General features: G+C 39.4%; 1 protein-coding gene across 2 annotated transcripts in view; it reads right to left on the bottom strand.

Moving 5' to 3' along the window:
• LOC109429576 (protein rhomboid) overlaps window positions 1-17,780 on the bottom strand; it is a 102,228-nt gene that overhangs the window by 41,271 nt on the left and 43,177 nt on the right. For both annotated transcript variants that reach the window (XM_029864071.2, XM_062849274.1), the window contains exon 2: window positions 309-1,654. In XM_029864071.2, the coding sequence (XP_029719931.2) occupies window positions 309-842 (534 nt within the window). In that variant the 5' untranslated portion in view covers window positions 843-1,654. The remainder of the gene's footprint in view (window positions 1-308; window positions 1,655-17,780) is intronic.

Genomic DNA, 17,780 nt, shown 5'->3' with positions numbered 1-17,780 from the left:
TAAATAAAGCGATAATATCAGTTATAATATGTAAATCTTATTGCTAGCTAGTTAATCTAGCTTGTTAGGCAAAGGGGCTTTTGCCTCTTTCTAAATTTTGGTTAAAAATAAAAACTAACTAACTAACTAGCTTGTTAGGGTTGAGATATTATTAAGGGGATTCACTTAACAGCGTAAACTGATTAAACTGATTAAACGTCGCGATCACCAAGGCAATCTTTGATTATTTCATTCGCAAAATCATGAAACATTTCAAATACCCCTTTTACCTTTATTATTCAAATTTTAGGGCGATGCCAATTTCTTACCTGTATTGCACTTATCACCAGCAGACTCCATGGCACGGTCCAGGGACAACATTGGCACAATTTTATCAGCGTAGTCTTTGCATCTTTCCGTTTTCGCCGCTTCCGGTTGTCCCTGACAAACTTATCCATTAATTTAGCATCTATATGGGAACCATGTTTCGGTTCTTCGCTGGCACTGGTGTTGCTTGAGGTACTACACTCGCTACTACTAAGAACACTTGCCCTTATTTTCTTATCGGAGCATTCCGTTGTTGGCACATTTTGTTCCACATCAATTGAATAAATTCGAGCTTTGGGCTGTTTGCACAGCTGATCACTTTCGACACTGGTTTCACTTTCACTATCCTTCGCGATAAACGGTTCCGAGGGATCTTCTCCTTGCGTTGCGTCCTGCTTAGTGCGTTCATTTTCACACCAAGCATCACCTTTCCTTGCGACCAGCCCAACTTTGGCCAAGAGGTTATTCCCCGAATTCGAAGTCGGTACTATCCGGGCGGACTTCCCCTTCGGTTCCATTTTCGCGACTTCAACCATGACTTGCGTCTTCCTGGACTAGAACGGCACTCTTCTTGAAACCCAATAAACCCTGCACTTTCTATCACAGCAAGCCAATGCTATCTAATCAGCGTACCGTCGTCGACAAAGTCGTCGCATGCTTTGATTATCGCCATTATCGTAGTCGTTGTCGTCGTCGATGCCGCTGCTGTAGAAGAACGTTCAACGACTGCCGCTGCATGATGACTAGATTGCTTGGGCTACTGAAGGAGACGCTTTGTTCTGTTCAGCGCATAATCTCCGCATCACTACTTTTTTGTGCGCTCTACACGGCGGCGCAAGTTGGTTGACACAGTGACATTCGATTTCGAAAAAGGGTTTCCCTCTCGCGTGTTCCGATCAGTTCGAGGCTACCCGACTAATTAATCTCGTCGATTGGGTCTTTTGTTCGGGATGATCGAGCTGAGCAGTCAGTTAGGTGGTCGAATGGCAGTGATTTACTCAGCACTTTTTGAAAGGAATTCATAGGCGGTTGGCTGACGAGAAGTTAGGTGACATGTGAGTGAGCGCTACTAAGAAGGGACTGAAACAATTCTACTAATCTGAGATGCATCACTCCCTAGTATAGATGGTTTCGGTTTATTCGTTTCGAATGGACGCATCGATGCGTCACGGCTTTAATTGAAGTTCAGATCGTGATGAGTTCCGGGCGTAACAGTCAGCACAAAACTATGACGGAGATCTTGCGGCAGTGATAACCTTCTGGGTGCGGTGTGTATTTATTGGGTTGATCTTTTGTTTTCGCTTTGAAGGTTGGCTGATGGAATCAGACGGTAATCAAGTCCGATTAGCTGAAGTTAAACAGACATGAAAATGATTAGTTGACTGAGGGTTTACTAATTAGCATTACTATCGCTAAATCAATTTCACAAACATAAAAGGTATTAAACAAGTATCAAATACTTCATCAAATGCTCCTGATTTGTTGTATAAAATTAAATAGTATTGTTAATCAAGCTCTGTATCATGTTATGAGACGGTTAAAGAGCAACATGACAAATCAATTCAAAACTCCGTGCCCACAAAATGTCATCAAGCTGCAAATAATAATACTCATTATCTCCTTATTTGCGGATAATCTCATGACCATTTTTTTTCACGCTTTGTTTCTGCGATGGAGCCGTTCCGACTCAACATCCGCGCATGATCATGCGTTTCAGCAGTTTGCTCTGCGTATGGGAATGAACGCTAGAGCAGCAAAAAATGGCTTGTTGGTCACTGTTTGATTTTTTTTTTGTTGCTCGTTACGTACAGTTCACATGGGTCATAGTTAAGTAGCCGGTAGCGATATAAAAACAGGAACTCCGCCCAGAACAAATTTGGAAAATGGGCAAAACAAATTTGGTTGATACAACAATCATAAGTTGTGTTGACAATGGAGACAACGGGAATGTGGACGATGTTTTTTTTAAATCATCTTTATTGGAATCTCAATCAATTATTGCATTCATCGACGCTTAAACTAAGTGTTCTGTGTATAGTTACACCTATCGTTATGATTTGGTAAAATAAATTTAAGCTATTATTGTTTCCCTAGAAAATTCTCAAGAGTTTCACCAGAGGTTTCTCCAGGATTTCATACAGGGATTGCTTAGAGTTTATTCAGATTTTTCTTCAGGGACTCTACAAAAAATATCTTAGTAATATCTGCATAAATTACTCCAGAATTTACTGCTTGAAATTTTACAAAGAATTTATCAGGAAATCTTTCTATGAATACCTAGACGGGCCGTTTCCCTTCCTACCAACTTTCACAGCACAGTGCCAATCTGTCATATAATGGTATATAGTGCCTACGAGATATGCAATCAAGAAAACTGTGCCGCATTACCTTCAGAATAATAAACACACCAATCTTTCACCTTACTCCTGGAAACGATGTACCAATGTGTGAACCCTTTGCCAACCATACCCACCCAACACTCCGATATCCGCATGAATTTGTGCAGACGCAGAGGTATATTCAGTCTGATGTGGATACTAATGATTGCCATTATATCTTCCTTCACCTTCCCCACATTGACCTGCAACCTGACGTGGCAAGCGCCATTGTTGCCTAAAAATAGTAGATCATCAACGCTCACACACTGACGATTAGTGCTAGTCCCCGGCAGATATCTCATTGGATCCTTAGGCATCGTACACAAATTACGTAACGCTATAGGGGGAGGGGGGAGTCCAGCGTAGCGTTACGACCCATACAAAAAAATTCGGGCTTCCATACAAAAAGCGTTACAAAGGGGGGGGGGGGGGGGGGAGGGGGTCTGAAATGGCCAATTTTAGCGTTACGTAATTTGTGTACCATGCCTTATGTGAGTGTAGCTGATCTGGTGATACTGGAGTAGCATTCACGGGCGGTCAATCAAGTTCAAGCTCAAGCTCAAGAAACTCTTCTATGAATACCTGCAGAGGGTTATCTTGTTCTTTTTTTTCGGGAATTTATTCAAAAATTCTCTATTTTTTCCAGGATGTATTGTCCTTATGCAGGATTTTCTACTCCAGGATTTCAGGGGCTTTTGCTTAACTATTCCTGAAGAAATTTCATGAAAAATTAATCTTTGAATTCCTTCAGTTATCTCCATCAGTTCTTTAAAGGATTCCTTGAGCAATTTATTGATGTATTTATACAAGAATTTTGCCAATATCTTTGGAAGACAGTTTAAGAGATTCCTCCAGAATTTTTTCTACAAATATCCGTTTCCTACAGATAATCTTTAGTATTTTTTTTTTCTTGAAACTACTTTTAGATTTCCTCAAGAAGATTCTTGTTTTTTTCCTCGGAATTAAAGAAATACCTCAAGGAGAAAGGGATTTCTTTAGAATTTCCTTCCAAGATTCTTTCAAGAATTCTCACAGGCATTTTGTGTGCAATTTCTGGAAGAACTTCTGAAAAAAAAAATCCCTGAAGGAATATCTCAAACAATTCATACATGAATCTTTGAAGGAATTCCAGGAGATTTTTTGACGGAGCCGCATGAGTAATTTCAAATGTGAAGGAATTTCTGCAGGAATCCCAGAAGAAATTTTTCGATAAATTTCTGTGAAACTCCATGAAAGAAGAAATGTTGAAAAAATCCCACTCTGAAATTCCAGAAGAAATCTCTTAAACTCTGAAGGAGTTTCTGTGGATGTTTTTCAAAGAATACCTGACGGAGTATAAGAAGAAATCCGATCGGGAATTTCTAAAAGAACCTCTGAAGGATTTTTTTTTAGAAGAAATCTTCACAGCTTTGACGACGAATTTTAGATAGACTTTTTGGGTATTTTTGTGGCGTTTCAGTCTTTACGGGGATCGACAACAACTACAAGTTTTCTGTTTCCAACGTTTCGATCCAAATTGGATCTTCTTTAGGGAATCGAATAAATTGTCTCCGGTGAAATTTCGGTAAAAAACTCAGGAAGTATTTTCGAATGATTCTCTGTAGGAATATCTGAAAAAAAAAACCCCTGTGCAATTCTTGGAAAAATCACATCAAGAAGTTTTGAATAACTTTCTAGAACCTGGACAAAATCCTCGGAACAGCCTTGCGCGGAATTCCTAGAAAAGTTCATCAACCAATTTTTGAGAAAATTCCTGAAGAAATCCTTTAATTTTAATAGAAAATGTGAAAGATTTTCTAAAGAAATCTATGAAGAAATTTTTGAAGGAATTCAGAACTTTTGATTGTCTGAATGAATCGCAGATAGCATTTCTGAAAATATTTCTGAAGCAATATGTGTTTTTAAAGGAATTTCTGTAAGAATATCTGAAAAAAACGCTTAGATAAGCTTCTGTAAAGATCCCTTGAAAAAACTCTTGAGATATTTCTAAAGCAATTCATGTAGCATTTCCTAGGATAGTTTTCTGAATAAATTCCTCGAAGTATCCGCAAAGAAATTCTTAGAGTTACCCTTAAAGAAAATGCCTGCGAAACTGGGGAAATACATGGTGAAATATCTGGAGGAGGTCTTGAAGGAATCTCTGGAGGAATTCCTGCAGGATTTTGTAGATGAATCCCTATAGGAGTTCCTGGACACATGCTGAAGAGAATTTTCAATGGAATTCTTAGAGCAATTCCTGAACAAATTTCTTCTGATGAAGAAGAACCACCTGTACGATTTTCTGAATGAATCTCTTGAAGGTTTTTTGAAGATACCAGAAGAGATTATGAAAGAATCTATGAAAAAATTTCTTAATCCTTTTAGAAATTTGTGAAGTGGGTCATCCCTGGAGAAATTTTCGAAGGGTTTCCCAAACGAATCCTTAAAAGAATTTCTGAAACTTCAGGAGGAACTCAAGGAAATCCACATAAAAGAATTTCTGGATAAATTTTTGGTGAAATTCTCATGAAAATTTCGGAGTGGCTTCGTGGTCGTGCGGCTAGTGTCACCAAGCACTTAGGCGCATCGTGCTAAGGAGCGCGGGTTCGATTCCCGCCGCAGCTGTCAGGAAAAGTTTTCGGCTGTGCCACTGGGCGTTGCATGCTAGTCCGTTGTCTAGTGTCGTGCTTCCTTCAAAGAGCAAATAGCTCACTGGAAGCATTGAACGTGTCCGTGTCTTTTAAATGTCGGAAGGAAACCTTCTGGATCCATGGAACAATTTTTAAAGGGAGTCCGCCGGGGTCGCTACAGAAACACTTTCCATCCCGCAACGTTCTAGCAACTGCTGGACATAGTGCTCCTGGTCCAAGTTAACGTTGTCCTTCTGACGCGTCATTTGGATTCCAAGGACTTTGTTGGCCTAGCTGAGGTCCTTGATCCAATGTTTCTCTGCCAGTTGGTTCTTAAATTCGTTGACACAGTACTGGTTGTTCGCAAAAATCAGAAGCCGTCGACATACACGGCCACAATCAGGATTGTCTCATTTTCAATACGGTAGTAGATGCATGAGTCAAATTTCGCGATCGGGCCAGTCCAAAGCGATCGCTTTAGGTATCCATCATGCTTTTGGTTCCAGATTCTGCTGGTCTGTTTAAGTTCATACAACGCTTTCTTCAGCTCTCAGGCATCTGGGGTCGACGAAACCCTCCGGCTGCTGCATGTAGATTGCTTCGTCTTCTAGTTCATCTTGAAGAAAAGCGGTTACTGCATCCATTTGGTTTATCTTCAGGTTCAGACTTGCGGCTGACGACATCAGATAGTAAATTCACCCGAACCTTTATTTAGGTATTGAGTCGGGAACTTCACGGTGGTTTCAGAGGCATTTCAAGACGTCTCAATGCGTTTCAAAGTGTTTCAAGATGTTTCAGGAGGTTTGAAATGCGTTTCATGGGGCATAATATTCTCTCAGGTGAGCTTCACGATGATTCCAGAGAGGTTTCAGAGACGTTTTTATGCTTTTCAATGCGTTTCGGCGTTCTCAGGCTAGTTTCACAGTAGTTTCACGGGAGTTTCAGAGGTGTTCCAAAGCGTTTCAAGACGTTTCAGGGGCTTCAGTAGGTTTCAGATTGATTTTAGGAGACTCTCAGGTGAACTTTACCAAGATGTCAAGAAGGTTTCAGCGGCGTTTCAAGGCATTTTATGAGGTTTCGCAGAAGTTTTAGGGGGCTTTTGAGGCTCTCGTTTTGGGAAACTTCTGACGAATGAGTTTCACGTAAGTTTCGAGGGTGATTCAGAAGCGACCCATAACATTTCAAGGCGTTTTAGGACGTTTAAGGGGCGTATCTATGCGCTTCAGAGTGGTTTCAGGGAAGTTTGAGGGGCTTCAGAGGCTCACAGGTAAATTTTACGGAGGTTTCAGAGACAGCGTTTCAGTGCGTTTTATAGCGTTCAAGAGTTTTATGGAGTTTCAGAGACTTTTAGGTGAATTTCACATCGGTTTCATGGGAGTTTCAGAGGCGTATCAAAGCGCAGGCTTGTCCACACTGAGCGTATGAAAATTCTGCTCTTTGGTTTTACACCATCAAGCACATCATAAATTAGGAATCTTTTCATCTTATCAGATAGAAGAATGTTGAAATATTGTAAATATCATTTCGAACTGTCAAAAAACCGCACCGCAGAGCCACACGAAGCGCGCAAAGAGATTTTCACCCGGGTGAAAACACTCTAGTGAATTTCACTATGAACGGCCCGTGCAGCGCTGCGGTGCGGTTTTTTGACAGTTCGAAATGACATTTACAATATTTCAACATTCTTCTATCTGATAAGATGAAAAGATTCCTAATTTATGATGTGCTTGATGGTGTAAATTCAAAGAGCAGAATTTTCTTGCGCTCAATGCGGACAAGCCTGTCAAAGCGTTTCAAGGCGTTCCAATGCGTTTCAGGGCGTTTCAGTAGGTTTCCGGGGGTTTAAGGGGGTTTCAGAGGCTCTCAAGTGAATTTCACGGAGGTTTCATGGGGGATTCAAGAGGCGTTTCAAAGCGTTAGTAGATCCGATGGCCCAAACTTCTGGAAGTTCTCGGATACTCCCATACAATAATAGAAATTAACACTTGATAGAACATAGATGCCTGAAGCTATGTGAGTATGAACCTCATTCAGATTTTTTGTAAATACAACTAGTAGCTCTTGTAGATTCGATGACCTTTACTCAGTTCTTCAGAGAGTTCTTGGAGGCCCTTAAAGAATCATCAATGAATTCGATGATATGTATCTACCTGAGGCTGTGTGAGCTCCTAGAAATAATCAAATACGTTGGTAGATCCGATGACCTACACACAAGGAAGTTCTAACAGATCCTCAAACTGAAAATGAATTCACCACTTGACAATGAAACGGTGTGTAAGCATAAATTTCATTCATAACATGCGATTTTGGGCTTTTTTGACTGCCAGCTATTAAGCACGGAAATATTTTTTAAGCAATCAAAAGGTTAATTGGTCAATTAACATCTAAATTACCGACTCATGCAAAATATTTCGATTTACCAAATCAAATTTGATAGATTTAAGCGTTTTATGTTAGTATGAAAACTTGCATGCAACTTTAAGAGGGTGACTTGTATGGGAAATATCGTACCTAACATAAATCGCTTAAAACTATCAAATTCGATTTGGTAAAACGAAATATTTTGCATAAGTCGGTAATTTAGATGTTAACTGACCAATTAACCTTTTGATTGCTTAAAAAAATATTTCCTTGCTTAATGGCTTGCAGTCAAAAAAGCCCAAAATCGCATATTTTGCCCTATAAATTGAGGTATAGCTCAAAATTGGGACGTGTTAGAGCAAATCTAAGCCTGGATTCGGATTCTGCGGCCCAAAATCCTTCAGAGACACAAAAGTTTGCTCTTGAGACAGACAAAAAGTTAATTTTTGTTACGCTGTGTAATGCTCCAATAGATCACTGGTTACACTTGTAGATCCGATGGCCTTAACTCCATAGAGGTTTTGGATACTCCTATACAATCAAAGAACTTAAGACTTCATAGAATATAGATGCCAGAGGCTGTGTGAGTATGAACCTGATTCATAATCCTGATAAATACTGGATACGATGATCTTCACTCAAGGAAGACTCTGAAAGGGTTAGAACGCGCGATGTTGTAAAAAGTACATTCTCAAAAAATTTCACTCGTCGTATACAGCGCGAGCGCGGTGCAGTTTCGGTTGCTTGATGGCGCGCGTTCTGAAAGGTTAACAATTATTGAACTCACCACTTGATCACGCACACTCAGTCCTGAATTGCCTGTTCTGAACTTTTTTTTGACAAAAATATCAATTTTACCGAGGCTCAGTATTGACAGTAACTGTCAAAAACTTGAGCAAGTGGTAAACAATCCATTTTTGCTGTGTTCAGCTATACTATTTTTGTCAAAAATTTACCGTACTCGGTATTTAAAGCTAAGTATGTAGCTACCTGATGCTGGGTAACTTAGCTATAAAGCTCTAAGAGACAACCAAATACGTTAGTAGTAACGATGACCTACACTCAATTGAGCTCTTGAAGGTCCTCAAACAGAAAATAAACTCATTACTTTAATTTTATTCACATATATTATTTATACATCTCTTCATAGTTGACGCCCAAGTCAAGGCTCTGTCCTCTGTCCGCTGTTCTCTGTCCTCTCTTTGATATTTTCCGTTATATTCCATTAATATTCTGTTCCATTTTTCTTAGTTTCCCTTCCTATTCTGTGTTCCAGACAGTTTCACAGTACTGAAACCACACCACAGTCTGCGAATATATTTTTGGACTCCAATTTTTATTGCACATATCGGCACCCCGAACAGCAATTTTCCGCTGTCTGTCAGTAGGTAACAGGATATTACCGCCAGTTAGAGAAGAGATGTTCCACTCTGTATCAGAGCGATGATGTGCGTTAAGAGCAACAGTCCATTTACGAGAAAGGGCAACACGTAACCGCCGCCGCTGTGCCGATGAGGACGCACTCAAAAATGTGCTAGACTGATGATATGTAACGTTAGTGGGCGAGATAGATTGCTATTTCCTCGTCAGCCACCTACGCACTCTTCGTCGCTGGCTGTAAACATTCTGATATTCTGTGAACAAGACGCGCGGAAAATACGTGGAAAGTGAAATTGACAGCCCGTGAAGCACACGTTTCGATGTCGAAATGAGTTATGGGTCAGGTTTTATACAATTAATATAGTAGGAGATTTGGACGGGGCACGGTGGGAGATTTCACTTTCAAAAAGGCCAACTAAAACATGTATCCAAAAACGTAATTTGCGTTCTACTACCCTTCGGTCATCCTTCAATAATTTCATGAAATATTTGAGGGACGATAAAAAAAAGGTAATAGGTGACAGTTAGTGTTTTCAACTTTTTGAACTGTAAAAAAATAAAATCAATAATTAGACAATACGTTTTGTACCTAATAGTGCTTAAAAATTTTCATACTATATTTAAAATACTTTATCTTTTTTCCATCTTATTTTTCAGCCAATAAATATGAAACTTAAATACACTAAGGTCTTTTTTACACGGTTTTTTTTTTACACGGTTTCTCGAATTAACACGTTTTTTTTACACGGATTCGCGAATTAACACGGGTTTTTCAACTTTCTCGCGCTAAGTGTCTAGAAGGGAACTCTTACTGAAAGGAAGAAAGGGGATTTATGGGAAAGGGTTGCAAGGAAGTTGAAAAGTGGTATGAGGTGGAGGCGAATGATGATGTAAGAAGTCTGCTGGAAAGGGATGTGTGGAGGGAAAGGGGGGGTCTGTTTGTTGAAGGGGGAGGGGGGTTAATATATGGGGGGCTAGGAGGGATTAAATTGGGGTTTTCCTGAAGGTGATTTCTGGAGTCCTTCAGCGTCCTACAGCGTAATCGATGGATTGTAGTCACATTACTAATACGGTGCAACATCCTACAGGTCCTTAGAACATAGTTCTGTAGAGACGTAGTTTTCAAAGATATTCTAGGACCTCCAAGAAAACCGCTATTTTTTGAATATTTAAGGTAAATGTCACGGACTACCTTCGAAAAATGCCAATGATATTCACGGTGAATATCATTTGGCATTTTTCAAAGGTAGTCCGTGACATTTACCTTAAATATTCAAAAAATAGCGGTTTTTCCGTGACTTTCTTGAAGAACTGGTCTAGCCGCACAAGTTTTTCATATACCTTGTAGATCTTAAGGCCTCTACTCGCGGAAGTTCTTAGGGTCGATTTCTTCACCCTGGCTTAGGCGTTAAACCTGGTTTAACTATATGGGTAAGCCTGGCTTACCGCTTAAGCCGAGGTGAAGAAATCGACTCTTAGAAGACTTAGAATATCTTTGGAGATTTATTCTCTTCAGCTCAATGCTCCATGGTCTTGTATGATCTTGCACCGTATAAGTAGTGTAACAACAATCCATTGATTATGCTTGTAGATCTTAAGGCTTTTACTCATGGAAGTTCTTGGAGAACCTAGAAGATGTTTGGCAATTATTTCTCAACAGAACTATGCTCCCTGGACCTTTAGTACGCTATACTGTTTCAGTAATGTGACAACAAACCATTGATAACGATTGTAGATCTTCAGGTCTATTCTCGCGGAAGTTCTTGGGAACTTGTATTGATTGCGCTTATAAATCTTAGATCTTTACTCATGGAAGTTCTTGGATGACCTGGAACATCTGTGGAAATTATTTCTATACAGAAAAATGGTTCATGGACCTGTAGCATGTTACAACGTATAAGAAATGTAACAATCCGTTGATTACGCTTGTAGATCTTAAGGCCTTTACTCGCGGAAGTTCTTGGAGCTCCTAGATTATCTTTGGAAATTATTTCTCTACACAACTATGCTCCCTGGACCTGTAGAACGCTACACTGTAACAGTAATGTGGCAACATACCATTGATAACACTTGTAGATCGTCAGATCTTAACTCGTGGAAGTTATTGGAGGACCTAGAATAGCTGTGGAAATTATTTCTATACAGAAAAATGGTTCATGGACCTGTAGCATGTTACAACGTATTAGAAATCTAACAACAATCCATTGATTACGCTTGTAGATCTTAAGGCCTTTACTCGCGGAAGTTCTTGGAGGTCCTAGATCATCTGTGGAAATTATTTCTCTACAGAACTATGCTCCCTTGACCTGTAGGACGCTACACTGTGTCAGTAATGTAAGAACAAACCATTGATAACGCTTGTAGATCTTCAGGTCTATCACTCATGGAAGTCTTGGGAGACCTAGAACATCTGTGGAAATTAGTTCCTAACAGACGCGCGTAAGTTCTTGGAGATCAAAATTGGAGGTCATGTTTGAAATTTTTTTATTTACAGAACAACGCTCCGTAGACCTGAAGGATGTAGAACAGTATCAGTCTAGGTATCAGTGATGTAACAACAATCAATCGATTAAGCTCGTAGATATCAAAGCCTTTACTCGCGAAAGTTCCTGGGTGTCCTGGAACATCTTTCTCTACACCACCTAGCTCCGTGGACCCGTAGAGTGCTGACAGTTTCCATGATCCTTCGTTTCGTCCGTCTAGACAGTCCTTAACACCCCCAAAATATCCTCTGCGATCTTCCTTGGAAACAGTATGCACTCTGCTCCCCATAACCCATCCCTTGTCCCCTTCCCCGCTAATCCCTAGATTCAACCCTTACTACTAACCGCCCCCCCCCCTTCTTTCCTTATTAACTCTCTAAAACAAACCTCGGATATCTGAAGGTGAGGACATTTCAAATATTTTCAGATTTCCCTCAGTTTTTTTACACGGATTCCCGAATTAGCACGGTATTTTTTTTTACACGGTTTCTCAAATTAACACGGTTTTTTACACGGATCCGCGAATTAACACGGTTTTTTTACACGGAACGTATCCCCCGTGTAAAAAAGACCTTAGTGTAAAAACAAAATTTGGATTAACCTAATTATAAATTACTGAAACAATAAAAAAACAACAACATGGAACGAGCTCACCATTATCATCTCCATTATGTTGATATCAACATTTAAAATAGTCAGCCGCAAAAACAAAATGTTTTTTCTTTTTTCTGTTTGTGTTAATCTCGATTCTCGATAATTTGAGAATTCAAAACAGTTATTGGTTCAAAAATTCTTTTGTGATGTTTTGTTTGAGACAGAAACCACAGTTCTTTTAATCATGATTCTACTCTAACTACAGAATAACTTATCAAAAAAATCAATAACTTTTCGATCTTCTCGGTCAAAAATTCCATAGTGCACTGTGTGATAGTTGATCACACCCAGTAGCATCATGATCACCACCATCAGCGCCACACATTATCGAACGAGCTCGGTTTGCCTTCAGAGATTTTTTTTCTTCGACGATGCTTTATGAGAGCGTGGAGGACCTTCACCTGTTCGCGCTGGATTCCATGGTACCATCATGGTAGCGATCAGGGAGCGGTAGGCAAAGCATAGCGGGATACGTGTGGCACCGCTGCACGACGACCCAGAGATGCCGGAATCAAAAGCATGGCGGAACCAATGGGTCACCGCACCATCCGAAATGGGTGGCGGTAGCATTGTACTACAAACAAATCATGTGTGGCGATTTGATAGTTTTTTTTCCTACAGCCGCTACTGGATCAATTTGTCAACAATGGGCAAGGTGTTTGCTATTTTCGGCTGTAATCCATGACTAATTTGCACAGTTTCGCATGCACGCGGTTTCCATTGATCTACCGCCGTTGAACGGAACCAAAGCCAGTTTGCATCGAAACGGGTTTCGGTGTAGTTCCGTTCGGATTGATTGTTGATTTGTTTAGATTCATCGTCAATTTCTGTTGTTTGTATAGACAGTTTGATGGATTGATAGAACATGATGCTATCAATTAGAAACACCGTTTGGGAACATTAAATTCCATCGACAACTGTTTTGCTTTGATCTAAAAAGTATATATGAAAGTATAAAAATGTTAAATGCTAAGTAGACTCTTAGCAAATATTACGTAGATTAACACGCGTTACCATTTGGCATTAAGATTGAAGATTCGAAATCGTAAATGTCAATTTCCAATAGGTTTGCCAGAGTTTTATTCCACGTTTTATTAATAGAAGATCTTCACTCGAAAAATATGACCAGCTGGCGAGACTATCCGAAAATAGATGATCCCCTTAAATATCACTTAAAAGATCATTCAAAAAACTCCTCGCAGCACTCATGTACTGATGATAATTCCCAGTAAGCTCGTATGTTCACACCAAATGCCGAACCCCATACGAAAGTGAAACCGAAAACATTTAGCCAAAAACCAGTAAGTAGCACCAACATACAGTCAGTGCAGTGAGATGGAACATCAATCGCACCTCATCATCGGCTGTAGTATATACTGTGGAGAAGAATGTTCGCCCGGTGGTACTACCTAAGTGGGGTCTGGGACCATTTGGGCAGGAGCACCTATTTTGGGCACTTGCTGCTATAACTCAGTGACTTGCTGCTATAACTCAGTGACGAAGCCACACCTCGAATTTTCAAGAGCACAAATCTGAAGAACCGAATGTCGGGTTGCGCTGAAAAGTTGATCGATTGGTCACCAGTGAGTAACCAATCGATCAACTTTTCAGCTCAAACCGACATTCGGTTCTTCAGATTTGTGCCCTTGAAAATTTGAGGCTTCGTCATATATTCACGTTAAACCGATTGGCTTAAGTTTTGAGACACGATCAGATACGCACAGTATCTAGCCATGTGCAAAAATTCAAGTCAATCGGTTTGAAATTGATTGCGTTTTAACAGAAAGTGCCCAAAATAGGTGCTCCTGCCCAAACGGTCCCAGACCCTAGGTCTGACTTTCTGGATCACATACGTTCACCTTCTCGCCGCGTCGTAGCACCACCATGAAACGAAGGTGCAATGGACCTAATCGTCCCATGAGACCGGCACACTTGTCTGTTTAACTTAATTTTACACTTCATTAATCACTGCGGGTAGGTACACATGGACAGAACTCCGGAGCGGTTAAAATGTAGTCACCTCTCGCACCCCTCCCAGAAAATCAATGATACTTTGTTTCGTAGTACTTATTGGTGGTTTCTTGCGACAACCCCAACTTCCCGGCACTCCACTTCACCTGGAGTGTGGTTGTGGTGGCAGTCTCTGGAAACAGCCAGCGAAGCGCATTTCATTGAACTGCTATTTTTTCGTCGGTTTTGAATTTCACGAACGCAGGGACGACCCAATTTCCCAATCGATGTAACCGCAAGGTTCTTTGAACCAATCGGTCAATGCAATGCAAGGACTGTGTCGAGAATGTGCTTTGTGAAGGCACTCTAGTTGTCCTGGGTAGAGCTTAGATTTTTCTAGGGGGATTTTAAAATTTTATAATTCAAAATAACCCTAATTTTATAAAATCACAAAGTTCACAAGATTTATTAGGTACCGTGATTTCGGGTGAAATTGATCAGTGGGGTGAAATTGATCGACATGAGGGCAATTTTTATTTGTCAAAAATAAAGCTTTGAACTTAAAACAATTTGTAGAAAATGACCATCATCTAGCTTAAAGGTTATTGAATGATGAGTTTACATGTTTTACAGCTAATTAGTCACATATTTCTATATTAAATTAAATATTTTCCGAAACTGCGCCTAATTTGCGAATTTCAAAGACACTTTCAAACTTTTGTTACCGTAACTGTATCGCACATGGAATAAATATTCGAATGAATGTTTATAGCTGCCAAGTGTTCGCTAAACCCGATTTCGTCATCAAAAGTTCTGTAAATATTGATATTTATGCATAAAATTGTACTTTTGCTAATATAATGACTTGATTAGTATGGAAATTGCATACTTTTTGGCGTTTTCTTTAGATTTATTAAACTTTTAACTTAAATAATTTAGAATTTACTAAACTTGTAGAAGTTTTACAAAGCTTTTCGCATTCTGGAATGGTTAATTCAGATGGAAAATTGATTTTCAGCACTTCAAAGACATTTTACTGACTGATCAATTCCACCCCGAAACTAAAATTTCTGATTTTTTTTTAAATGATATTTATTGCAATAAAATGATTTGCAGTAAAAGTTTCAACCTCGTTGAGTGATGAAACCCGTGGTCGTACTTGTTTTAAAGCATTAATTTTGACCATATCGATAACTATTCAAAAAATAAAAGTCAAAAACTATGAAAAGTGATCAATTTCACCCGAAATCACGGTATCCTAGAAAATCACTGCATTCTTCGAAAAACTCTTTTTGCAAAACTCTTATGAAAATAAAGCAAAAATCGGTTGAGGAATATTTCTTGATTTTTGTAAAAGTTCTTTTGCGTCAATTGTAAGAAATTGCTTTTGACAATTCCATCGAAATATTAAAAATAAATGACATCCACAAAACATACTGGAGTCTAATCAGTAATCTCACAGACACTTGACCCAGAGTTTTGAAGCTGGGCGTGAACAAACATCACAGAGCTGTTAATATAGTAATGTTAGAATTTTGATGAAAATTCTACGGAAAACTAAACATTACGATTAATAAAAACGAGTGGTAGGTACCGAATATCTTGGCTATTCTGATGAATACTTCTCAAAGACTCTTGCAAGGATTAGGAATTCCCTTGAAGATTTGTTTGGAAATTTTGTTGTAAAACTATCCAGAATTCGTTCCGAACTCCCTCAAAATTCTATCCATTATTCTTCTTTGAATTTTTTTCGGGATTTCTCCTTCGATGTCTACCGCAATTTCTCCTCCAAATTATTTCGCAGAATCTCGCAAAATTCTTCCGAGTTTTTCCTTGAATTTATCATTTTTTTCCTGGAGACTTGGCAGAGTTTTTCTTTTCTGGTTTTACCTAGTTCTCCCAATTTCTAGGATACCTAATAAATCATGTGAACTTTGCGATTTTATAAAATTAGGGTTATTTTGAATTATAAAATTTTAAAATCCCCCTAGAAAATTCTAAGGTCTACCCAGGTCAACTAGAGTGCCTTCACAAAGCATATTTTCGACACAGTCCTTGCATTGCCTTGGTCGTTTGGTTCAAAGAACCTTGCGGTTACATTGATTGGGAAAGCTGAATAACATTTTCTGAACCCACGAGCGATCGCGCTGTTGTATTTTGTACAACACGTTGAAAAAATCTCGCTTTTTGTACTCAGCATTAGCGTGGTGCTAACGCAGGTAGTCAACCGCGCGAGTTACGGAAGGTTAAGCAAAGTTTGCTTAACCCTTCAGCGCGCGCGCCGTTGTAAAAAGTACAACACTACCAAAAAACCTCGCTCGTCGTATACAGCGCGAGCGCGGTGCAGTTTTAGCTGCTTGATGGCGCGCGTCCTGGAAGGTTAAATGAGGTTCGTTCCACTCTTGTACAATAAAAATGATTGTTGGGAAGTTTTTATCCAGAGGTTTTTAACGTATTTGCTCCCACAAATAGTTCCTTCTACCAGAATTTCTGTAGAAGTTTTTCACGGAAAGAAGTATCTCGAGGATTTTTTACAGACGTTTCCCCGCTATGCTCCAGGGCTTCCAGGATATCTCGTGGGATTGCTCAAAAATATGTATGCTAAGTTCTTTCAACAATGTTTTTGATGGTTTTTCGGGATAGCTTTCCAACAGTTTCTCTTGGGATTTTTGCGAGATTCTTTCAGAATTTTTTCGATTGATTTCATCCAGAAAGATTTTTGATAGGTATTTCTCTTGAAGCTTCCTCGCGGCACTTTTCCTGTAGTTCCTCCTAGGAATTTCATAAGTTAACCCAGGAGACACTTCTAACAAACTTTTGTAAAAACTCCAAAAATCTGTAAAAATAATCACCGCAAGCAATCCTAACTACTACGAGGAAAAGCTTGGAAAGGGCTCTGATAGTAATCACGGGATGAACTCCAGGAGAAATAACAGCAATAGCTCCTGTAAAAAGTCATAAATGGCAGTCTGGAAAAAATCTTAGGAGAAAGTCCAGGATAAATTCAGAAAATATCTGAGCAACATCCGAGGAGAGAAGTCCTGGTAGAAACTTTGATGGAGTATTCATTAAGCGAGACGTACGCTAAAAAGAAGGGGGGGGGGGGTGGCTCTACTAGAAATCCCAGGAATAAACCCGGTAGAAACTCTGGGAGAAATCTCGGGTGGATCTCCTGGGGAATTCCCAATAGAAACACCGGCAGGAATTGAGATAAAGCTTCAAGAGGAATCCCGAGGGAAACTGTAGGAGAAATTCCGTTATTAGAAGTTATGTAGGATCCCCGTAAAAACTCCAGAATGAATTGTTTGGACTTCAGGAGTGCTGGAAGACCCTCAAGGAAAAATAAGAAAGAAATCTTATGAGAATTCCTGGAAGGCATTCCAAAAATACCTCTTATAAGAAGCTCTAGAAAGAAACCCTGACTGAATTTCTGAAAAAAAAACTGAAGAGAAATTTCATTTTTTTTTAATTTTTCTTACACGGTTTTCCATTTTCCTTCTTCACTTAACTTGCATTTCGAATAATAATCTGGAATTTTTTTCAAAAGAACCTTCAGAATTACGAAAAAAAAGTATTTGTTTTTACAGTTATTACAAGAAATATGTAGTATTCAAAAGCTTTTCTATTCATACCAACAATGTAGTAAACTTTTGGGTAGA

This window comes from Aedes albopictus, chromosome 2, assembly GCF_035046485.1.
Source record: "Aedes albopictus strain Foshan chromosome 2, AalbF5, whole genome shotgun sequence".
Taxonomy (NCBI): Eukaryota; Metazoa; Arthropoda; class Insecta; order Diptera; family Culicidae; genus Aedes; species Aedes albopictus.
The sequence above is the reverse complement of the archived record's forward strand: the minus strand, read 5'-3'. Positions and strand labels throughout refer to the sequence as shown.